General features: G+C 29.6%; 2 protein-coding genes across 3 annotated transcripts in view; one reads left to right on the top strand and one right to left on the bottom strand.

Annotated features, from left to right (window-relative positions):
* The window catches only part of LOC100159283 (G-protein coupled receptor-like), a 143,901-nt gene extending 136,044 nt beyond the window's left edge, over nt 1-7,857 (top strand). The window contains exons 6-8 of one of the 2 annotated variants that reach the window (XM_029486009.1): nt 1,286-1,441; nt 6,012-6,146; nt 7,584-7,857. In XM_029486009.1, the coding sequence (XP_029341869.1) occupies nt 1,286-1,441; nt 6,012-6,146; nt 7,584-7,719 (427 nt within the window). In that variant the 3' untranslated portion in view covers nt 7,720-7,857. Of the gene's footprint in view, nt 1-1,282; nt 1,442-6,011; nt 6,147-7,583 lie in introns of both variants that reach the window. The other variant, NM_001162960.1, reaches the window with a different exon arrangement.
* On the bottom strand, nt 7,737-10,603 carry LOC100161334 (putative uncharacterized protein DDB_G0271606). Its single transcript, XM_008189515.3, has 3 exons — nt 10,375-10,603; nt 10,062-10,187; nt 7,737-8,524 (listed from the first exon to the last, which is right to left on the bottom strand). Exons 2-3 carry the CDS (start codon nt 10,089-10,091, stop codon nt 7,874-7,876), a joined length of 681 nt encoding a protein of 226 aa, XP_008187737.1. The 5' UTR covers nt 10,092-10,187; nt 10,375-10,603; the 3' UTR covers nt 7,737-7,873.
* Between the last annotated feature and the right edge of the window lie 402 nt (nt 10,604-11,005).

The following is an 11,005-nucleotide window of genomic DNA, read 5'->3' as shown; positions in this document are numbered from 1 at the left end:
ATTTTATTGTCCTTAAAATACGTCTTGCAAATTAAATAGTAATGATAATATTTCAATTACATTATAATAGTTATTAATATATTATTGATTGTCGATAGTATATGAGTTGGTAGTGAATTGTAATGACATTTTTAAATTATTAATATTATTTATTAAACATGTATCCTGCAATTACCTTCTGCTGCATTATATAATTCTGTAATTTGATAGTTAGAAATAAATTATTAATAAATAGTTAACAATTTAAAATCACCTTTTTATTAAACTAATTTATATTAACTTTACATTTACATATTTTGTTTGTTTATTAAACAAATTGGTTAAATTATTTTAAGTAATTTTTCAAGATAACCAAATTTTACCGATAAGTATAAATATTGGTATAAATGTTTTAGTAATAATAACTTCATAATTAACAACTACTATAATGTATTAATTATGTTTAGCATATACTTAAATAATATTATTGTGCTTATATTATGAATAATAGTCTGTTTATAGTTTCAATCTTATCTTCTGAAATTTCTAAATTAATAATTAGATTACAATACCTCAACATTATACGATTGACAGTTTTTTTTTTATAAATATATGCTCCCTTTTTTGGGGGAGAAAGTAAATCGATTAAGCTTTCTAGACATAATTATTTGTCAGGTAAATAAATTTTAAAATATGTAAACACTGTAAACGCTGGATAAATGAGATTATTAAAGGATTTTATGTACTTACTGTTAAAGTAGCACTAAACCGTTAATGGTTTATGTATTACTGTTTTTAATATTCTGAATATTCCGAGCATATAGGACTATAATATTATTGTTTACATCAGAAAATGTGATGGTCGTAGAATAAAATTGTCGACAATATCATATTCTATCAAAATATTCATTAAATTATAATTTTTTGATAATATTTTACTTTAATTGTATAATGGTTTAAACATTTTTAATAAAACCTCCCAATATAATTTCAGATAAAAAATAGATCTCAATACCCGTTTTTCTGGAATTTTTAATAACGTAAGAAAATATATATGAATAACCCAGCAATGTAGTTCGATGTAGTTAGCTGATATTAAAATGTATTTTAAAATAAGATGAACAAATATAATATATAGTGTCTTTTTATAGGCGAATAAATTAAAAATATTAATAATTCTATACAATATAATTTTAAGGTTCATTGTGCAAATAATTTATATATTATTGTTTAAACTTGAACTTGATTATTCGAGAAATGCTGCTCACTTAACATGTATTGATGGTATATATGTTTTTTTCAGTAGCGGTGGAATTCCATCGCGTTTGAACCAAGTGCAATCTCCGGTTAGCGACTCTGATGACGAGGAAATCGACGGTTACAAGGAGTCGAAGACGCAAAAATATTTAATATCAATGATCATCTCGTATGCTGTGTGTTTGTGTCCACTGATGATTTTGAGGTAATTAAAAGTGGCAAAACCTATGGGTTTTTTAAGGGTTGATGTATGAATCGGTATACACTATACATAAAATAAATAAATTGAAATAAGACAAATTCTTATTGGACTATTTAATATGATGTTGATTTGCGGGAAATAATTATGTATCTACGCTCGTTTAGTCTTGTAGGTATAAAATGTACCTATATAATGTAAAAACCTTATACCTATGTATAAATAGTAGGAATATTATTATTTCTCACCAAATGTAATTTTATTTTACCAACACTTATTTTCCATTCAAATACTGGAGTCACATGAAATAAATAATTCATATAAGTATCCCCACGAGCATTGTTTGGAAACAATAGTATCGGGCATTTAAAACTTCAATATGTGTATAGCTTTCTGGGAGTTAAATAACTAAATAATAATAGTTTTTTAGTTATATATACCCACTACAATAATTCCATCGATAACAAATGCGCAAAGCTCCTGAGACTCTGAGAGCGCCTACAGTCACGTCGGAACCACAGGCAACAATATCAAGGATAATCACCTAGCTGATTTGGCAAATATATGAATTTAAAAATCATGTGGTAAAATCGTACGTCTCTATTTTGTTATAATTCATCCAGTTTTTATCTCAAATCGTTCTCTAACATAATATTCGGGTACTAAAATTTGCATGAACGCTCGTTTCCAATAATTGGTCAGCTACGTAATAAAATCATTAATTTTAGATTCTGAGCGGAGCGATAAATGTTTTCATTTTAGAATGATTTGTGTTTTTTTATAATTTTTTTTGTTGTTGCGTGTGTACGCCTGATATCAACTTTCGGAGTGGTAAAAACAATTTATAAGCTGATCTTTTTTTTTTTCAGAAAACCAGTTTTTGACCGAATTAATTTTGTTTTTTCCTATTGTAGTTTAATGATGAATAATTGTAGATACTTGAACTTTTCACAGAAAACTCTTATTAGGATTTTCTTTACTTGATATAATTTTCAAAATATTTTAGATTTTTTTTTCATTAGGTTGATTTGTGACATATACCGATCAGTAAGCTTACTGATTAATATAATATTTGAATGACAGGAGACAACAAATTATATTAGTACAATTTAAGTCTTTTTCAATATTTTGACCGATTTAAGTTGTAGAAACTGTTAAATGTTATATACCTAATTTAACACATTTTGTATGCTATTATTAATACACGCATACAACTTACAACATAGCTACGAGTATTACATAAGCCATACCTACTAGAATAGTAGAATCTGAACAGAAATAAGAATGTATTAAATGTTTTAATTTCATAATGTGTTTTTAGATTCTGAGCGGAGCGACAAATGTATTGATTTACAATGATGTGTTTTTTTTAAATTTAAAAAAAATATTGTCATGTCTGTACATGATAAACAGTCGAAATAATGCTTTGATTTTCAACTTCGGTATTTTTTCCGGTATGGAAGTGAATCTAGTTGGTGCATTCGCGAAGTCAAAATATATAATTCCCAGTAGTTTTTAAAAGCACTGGAAAAAAAAATCATTTTAAATTTAAATTTTTTTTCGTTTTTTTTTCGTAAATGTCAATAAAATTTTAGTCGGGTCAAATAGCTTGAAAGTTTAATACAAGGCTCCTTACACATAATATTATTATATCAGTTAAAAATATTAAAAATACATATTAAGCAACATTTTTTTTTTATTTTTAAACTATCATTTATTATAATATACTAGTTTACTATATTATGACATTGTAAAAATATGAAAACTAATTTTGAGCTGTTTATAGATATAAATAATTTTAAAATAAAAAAAAAAATGTTATCGGTGTAGGTAAAAAGTTTTAAAATGTAATTACAGATCTCATTATATAAGTTGTTCTTATTGCAATTGCATAGGCACAATTTCTTTTAAATGTGTGAAATTATATTTTTTTATAAAATTGATCAAAATCTCAAAAATGTTAGTTAAAATATTGAAAAATAATCATTTGAATAGCTTAAAAAATTAATACAAGGTCACGTATAAGTTGTCTTTACAGAATCCTAAATGTTTCAATAATACATACGCACAAAACTCTTTTTTTTACACAAGTTAAAGTTGTTTTATAATTTTTTATTTATCATACTTACATATAATGTTATGTAGGTACATTCTAGGTATCTTTCATATACAAATCGTAAGTGTATTTATTTTTTCAATAACAATAATAATATCAATTTCATACATTTATAACTTTTATTTTTAGAAATTAACATAAAATGGAAATGCCACACCAATATTATTTTAACGTAATGTATAAGTATTAAAGCTTGATTTTTTTAAAGTTTATTTGTTTTGTCTGGTAAAAAAAATAACCATGTTTAATAACTACCTCTATTTGATAATAATTCGTGAAAATACTTCAAAATGTTGTCTCCATATATACATTTTTTTTTTTTTACTAAATAATAAAACTATTTTATTTGAATACATGAATGTACTTAAAAAATAAACATAAAATAATTATAATTGAAGACTTTTAGTCGTGACGCAGTAAATATACCAGTTGAACCATACGATGAAAATTCAATCATTATTACCAGAATAATTTGCACTCAGGACCATTCAATCATTTATTTTTTGTGCGTTTATGGTTTCCAATCTTTCCGTGATATTAAGTATAATTATTGCTATACTTAATTATTGTTATTGTCCACACACGTACAATTCTGATATAACAAATTGATTCAAATTTGAAAGAAAAATAAATAGTTTTGTATAGTATTGAAATTGCTCGCAATAAGTTTTTTTATAATAATTGATTGTAACTAATGAAAAAAAGAAAAAGGAGAACTCACTCTTTATTATAGGTATAGTAGCTTTTGATCGTACCAAGGTCATTATTATATCACGTATGTGTTAATAGTTTGAACATTACGTGAGTAGGTTCGTACTTTATAGTATAAAACAAATAGCTTTAATAATTACAATAAATATTTTAACAATTTATTTAATTGTGCATACCTATAATATGATAATATAATTAATAATGGAATGTTTTACGATTATTATATTTTTGATGTACAACAAAATAACTACAAACGTTTGAGGGAATATCAATATTTTACGTTTGAATATCCAATTTTGTTTAAGCTTAAAGTTTAAGCGATTAAAAAACAAATATGTTTGGCTATATTTATTTTTAATATTTATTAGTTGCTATAAAAACAACTTATGAGAGGATCTGGTTTTTACCTAGAAACAAAAATGATATTACTACAATAAATCGAAAAAAAATGTTATAAGTAGACAATTTTCAAACTTCAATAAGAACCTAAATATTTTAAAATTTAATCATGTATAGAAAATGCAAATGCGAATCTTTGTGAAAATATTAAATCCATAGTGGATTATTCTTTTATGAATTACAAGTTACAACAATAAAACAAAAATCAATTTTGCAGAAAACTGGCGTTGTGTAAATATTCACATTTTCCGTTTGCTTTTGTTATTTTTTTTTTTCAAATTGTATCCAGGCGTACAAACAAAAGTTCTGGGAATTTTACTTTTGGCTTCCTTTTCCTCATCCTCCCATGCATTACCAAAGTAACAACTAGGATTCAATTTCAATTTTTTTTTTTACCAAAAGCCACCTTAAGAGTTTAAGATTGCATTTTTTCTACTTGAAAACGTGATGACAGACACAACAATATAAATTTAAAAAAGCTGCACATCATTGTAATACCAATATGCTTATTGTTCGCACTCACAATTTAAAACGATGTAAATAGTAAATGTAGGTAGGTACCTACAAAACAGCAATAACACAAAATATATTATTGGAGAATTTTCTTAATGCACGTACTGTATTAATAAAGTTATAGGTACAGTCTATATTTGAATTTATTGAACAATGTTCAACGCACTTTTGGTCGTCAGAAATACCATAAAAATAAAACAACCTTGATATAATATTATTATATACACTCGTATGATATTAACGTCTAGCATTCAAACGGTCGTAATATATATTATTTTATATTCAAATGACAGCCCCGATAATAATAATAATGTTTTGAGAAGAGAAAAATTCACCATAAAAAAGTATATGAGGCGTTTAGTAAGCGATACAGTTATGTGGTCGGCCGTAAAACAAATCGACGACAGTTTCCGTACGTACAATGGTCAATGGCCATACGTTGCATATAGACTTAAGTCCGTCGCAGAGAGTTTATCGGTGGACACGACTTGCATCTCAATTCTCATATCTAGATAAGTTGGTTTTTTCTTTTCAAATGCTCTAAACATTATAAATTAATATAATATATTTGTATTTAATCGTATATTACAAAGATATTATCCGATTATATAATATCGATTATTTGATCGTATATCCGATTCACAATATGTATCTACGCCAAGAACTTTTCACCTTTCAAAACAAATGTTTTAACAACAATGTCTTTTAAAGTATTCTTCAACGATGTTGCAAGTACTGAAAATCATTTAAAAATTAATACTGCAATATTATATTATTATTTCGTACAATGTATTATTACTGAATTAATAAATCACAAAAATTAAAAAATCATTTCAGATTAGCGAAACTTGAAGTATCTGAAACTTACGAGAACAGCAGACACTTTGATTTGACGTTCATGATATGCGTTTGGCTGGCGTTTGTGCCGACGGTCACCACTCCGCTGCTGTTTGTCGCATGGAATTCGGACAGGTAAGTTCGCGGGTCAGGCATTCAAAACCACTAACTTTTCGTAATTCCAATCCACGCGTATTATTTCTTTGTTTCGAATTTATGGTTTAATGTTCGTTTGGTAAAAGTCGCATAACATATTTGATTGATGAATTACAATTAAAATTTAAAATAAATCTAAACGAACTTTTATGTTTATGAAAAAATTTATAATAATAATAATAACAACAAACAAACTAATTAGTGGAAAGAAACTCCCATAGTATAAAATCTTGATATAGGTAATCAAATAAATCAATTTCATTATTAACAAATCTAAAAATCTATATTTATCCAACTCTATGTTTACCAGTAAACCTGTTGCTACAGATCCTCAACAGTTATTTTATTCCCACGGTATTCATATATTGTAAATTTGGTGAGAGATTGCTTATGGCAGAAAGCTGTACACACACGTGAGAACTTTCATATTTTATATTATATTAAAAATATAGAAGTCTTATTATAAATTAATACTAATAGCTCTACCGACAGCTAAGGAGTTTCTGCTGTGCACAGTTCGATGAACTGGACTACTACTGGTTTTCATGTCTGTTTTAAATTTATCCACCCTAGATAAATTTCAATAAATTTGCATAGTCTACCTCTCAGTGTCATAATATAGTATTCACTCTGAGAATATATCATTTCTTTCTAAACTTTTATCAAATTCAATTAAATGTCCTCTACTCCTTTCACAAATCAATTTTAAAGTTGCCCCTTGTAATACTATATTTACTTGTCCCTTTTTTATTCCATTTTCCATTTCTATTTATACTCTAAACTCCCTCTCTATCATATTATGCGCCTGTCCAACGAAAACCCAGCTTCAACTGGGTCTTTTAGTATCATAACTGTTACTATTATTATTTTAATTAAAATATTTGTAAAAATTGTTTATATTATCCTATGTCTATCATTTTATGTTTTAGGGCCTCGGCCTGTATTGTTATTAAAATAAAAACTAAACTATGTGAGTTTCTATATGAGCGTGAAGATCGATTCTTGAGTTTCGTAATTTATTAAGTCTTATACAAAATTATTAGAAAGTCGAATGACTTATTTCAAAATGACGTAATCTTCAAATGGTAAAGTCATGTTTCAGTTGCTTTTTAGCTGGAATCAATATTTTTTACTAACATTTTTGAAACTATTAAACTATCTTATACTTCCAATTTTGAGTATGAAGAATTTTTTCTTACAATCAAAACGACCTACCTAAGTTGGTTCCTAAAGTATCAGTTAAGAGTGACACGTGAAAAGGTTAAAAACAAGTTGATAAACGAGTGAGACCCCTTGGCCCCCGTTGCTCATTAGAACTAACATCAACGTTTGTCCTGTATATAGTACACGCAGACCCGATCTGCCCTCATCTCGTCCTACTCAACACTAATTAAACATTGTGTATTGTTTTCGCAGTAGTACCAAAGACCGGATCAGGAGTTATTTCAAAAGGACAAAAGTCACAGCGGAACAAGCGACCAGGACCGTGTCGACGGAGGGTCTCGCGGCCCGCAATTCGATTTACACGGTGCAGGAGAGCATCCCGGCTTAAATGCTTCGGCGGATGGATTTGGTTTAAACATTAATTTATTTCGGAAATAATATAACAAACAATAAAATTAGTATTAATGAAATAATAATAATAATAATGACAAAAAAAACAAAACAAAACAAAAAAAAGCATAACAAAATTCAAATAATCTTATTCAATACGAATAGTTAACACCGTTGCCGGAAAATTGAAATTTCGACACGTCGGCGGCCGAAGAGTAGTACACTCCAAGCGGGTTTTGTGGCAATTGCTGATTGGCCAACGCCCCGTTTTGTTGCTGGTACAAGCTGTTCGGCTTCTGTTGCTGCGGGCCCTCGGCAGGCGTCTCATTTACCGGTATGGTCGCAGGCCTGAACAGTGGTTTCTCCACGGTTTGGTAATACTGCTGCTGCGATTGCTGTTGCTGTGGTTGCTGCTGCTGCTGTTGCTGCTGTAGCAGCTGCAATTGCTGTTGGTAGTCACTGCCGTATTGTTGCTGCGGCGACGCGGCCGGTTGATAGTAGGCCCAGGACGACTGGAGCTGCTGCAACTGCTGGAGCTGGAGCCGTTGTTGCTCCAACCTAGTCTGTTGCTGCTTCTCCAAGATTTGTTTTTGCTGTGACGGATAGTAGTACGGCTGTGTCGGGTAGTTGTACTGCTGTTCCGGATATTGTTGGTAAACGTCACCCGCGGTGGCCGACTGCATTGCCGCGTCGTTCGCGTACTGCTGCTGGCCGACTGCGATCTGCCTGTCCGAGGTGATCGGTCCCCGGTACACCGGACTGAACTTTTGGCACATGCACATCGCCGTCAGTTGCAACAAAACCTGCGCGTATATAGAGACGAAACGAAACAAATTTTTAACATTATATTATAATATTACTCGTATTATGAGTATACATTTTAACTCTTATTGATTTAATTTGAGTTTACTTCGTCCCTAATCCCTCAGAAAATAAAAAAAAGTTTCAAAACTCATCCCGGTTTTGTAACCATGCGAAATGTATTCAGTTCGTGCGAAAAGTTTTTCCACTGACAGTTTATGTCCAAGCGTAAACGTTTGCTGCTGCAGTGCTGCAGATGACAAGATGAGTGACATTGTGTCGTGTTTGCTATTGCAAATCATTATTGTTATTATTACTAAATTAGAGGCCGTCGGCGTGTTTCAAAGAGTGTGTGGAATGTAATTTCCACAATCGATTGTTACGCAATCATTATATCACATGCGCAACATTAAAAAAATGGCCACGTTTTTGTAGTTTTAGTATTATTTTAGGTATATCTTAGGTAAGTGTTATGAATAATACCTATTTGGGTTGCTTACAAAAAAAAAAGGTTTTTAAATTTTTAAATAGGTAGTGTGACTGGTTTTTCTCGATTTAAAATTCAAATTATTTTCATAGATAATGTAAAATATGTTAATTTTTTTATGTTCCATAATAATAAAATTAGATGAAATTATTACATTTATATACCTAATATATTCGTACATTTTAGGGATATTGTTAAAATGTATTTAAAACAAAATAAAAATTGTTTAAATTATAGTTTATAGATGTAAGATTAAATTAATTTCTACACAATATAATATATTATATATTATTATACATAATAAGTACTTATTTATATTTTAATAAACTTAGGTACATATTTTTGATTATATAACTGCATATAATAAAGATTGCCATTAAAGAGTAATTCGATCAGACGCTTTTCGATCGATTCTCGGCGTAAGAACCGTGGACTTCGGTACAAAATATTGTGTCAAGTTAAATTCAAGTTAAGATTATACAACTATATAGTTTTTTTTTTTCGTATAAATGGAAATATTTGAAAGAACTTGAATAAATGTTAATATTATATTATTATTTTTTTGATTTGCTGTGTACACGAATAATATGGTGAGTTATTTTCGTGAACGAAAAAAATACCGAAAGTGACAACGAAATTGCACAATGGTACCGTGTACATGATTTACAAGAGTTCGTTAAATTAAAAACGTCGCGAATAAAAATTGTTTACTGCGCAATATGGGCAACTCATTATTAGGAGTGCGTTGATTTTATAATTTAATTGAAACGATTTTTCACTCGGAAAACATAAATGTTACATTTATATAATACGTAATAGTCTGCAGTTGTTTTCGGCGTAAACGACCCTGGAGAACGTGAACAATGAACATTATCGGTCAAACGCGAATATAGGTACCTTGGTACAATAATATGATATTATATTATTATCCTTGGTTATTTTCACGCTCAAATACTATAATATTTAAAATTTGGGGAAGAGAATGGTAGTAAAAAAAAATACACCTACTCATATAATATTATTTTTATTATTAAAATAACGGTTTTACTCACCAAAGCAATGTTCAACTTGGTCGAATCCATAGTAGGTATAGGTAGGTATTTTATAGCTGGTAAACTAACCGACGTCGAGACTCGATGATACGATTGGTGCACGCGTTCGCGCAGCTGATGTTCCGTCTAAATAATATTATATTATATTGTATTATATTATTATAATAACGATTGTATCACAACTGCTTCGCGGCTTAAACACTAAACTACTATCGATGTAGTATTATATTATGACAATAATAATGATTTGATGTCGAGACCCAAACGAGACGACGGGTTCGATATATGTAGCGAATATGTCATATGATTGTACCTGTATAACGACGCGTTTGGACGTTAAATTGAAAGTGTGGTGGTGACGTCGGTGTACCAAATATTTATAACAGACTAACACACACACAACTATGGGATACACAGTATTGTCGTCACCAACTCAATAAATCCGATCACGTTTTATCCAAAGACCCGTTTGAGCGCGGCAAGTTTGTAATAAAAATAATTCACACGTATGCCTGTTACCTATTTGCCTATAATAGCGAGTAAAATTATTATATTATTATTATGATGACGACATTACAATTATTATTATTATTACTGTAGTTGATATTGTTATGTGATTTCACTCGGAAATCAATTAACTCATTCCGGTCTCGTGCCCTCGCACTCAGCCGTGGTACTCCTTTACATCATCCAAAAGTCCCCCTCACACCCCCGTACACCGACAAGAGCGAATGTATACATTTTATGTATTATATACGATTGGCTCGAACGAAATCGATTGTTTTCGCCACTTTCTGGTTTGTGCTTTTTTTCTTTCTTTCTTTTCTGCCACCCGCGGTGATAGATTCGCGAGATTTCACTTTTGGAACGTATGCGAAAACTAATCGCCCACGACGACCGAAATCGGATTGGGCACGATCCCAAAGTTTGGGAAATATGTTATA

The sequence above is a fragment of the Acyrthosiphon pisum genome, chromosome A1 (assembly GCF_005508785.2).
Source record: "Acyrthosiphon pisum isolate AL4f chromosome A1, pea_aphid_22Mar2018_4r6ur, whole genome shotgun sequence".
NCBI lineage: Eukaryota > Metazoa > Arthropoda > Insecta > Hemiptera > Aphididae > Acyrthosiphon > Acyrthosiphon pisum.
Note: the sequence above shows the minus strand (reverse complement) of the source record. Positions and strands in the feature narration are given on the sequence as shown.

What these genes read in the sequence shown, in the direction of transcription:
- LOC100161334 (XM_008189515.3), bottom strand. Translation starts at nt 10,091, where the DNA reads ATGGATTCGACCAAGTTGAACATTGCTTTG. An exon ending in CCAAGTTGAACATTGCTTTG is followed by an intron (nt 8,525 to 10,061) that starts GTGAGTAAAACC and finishes ATATACGCGCAG; the next exon opens with GTTTTGTTGCAACTGACGGC.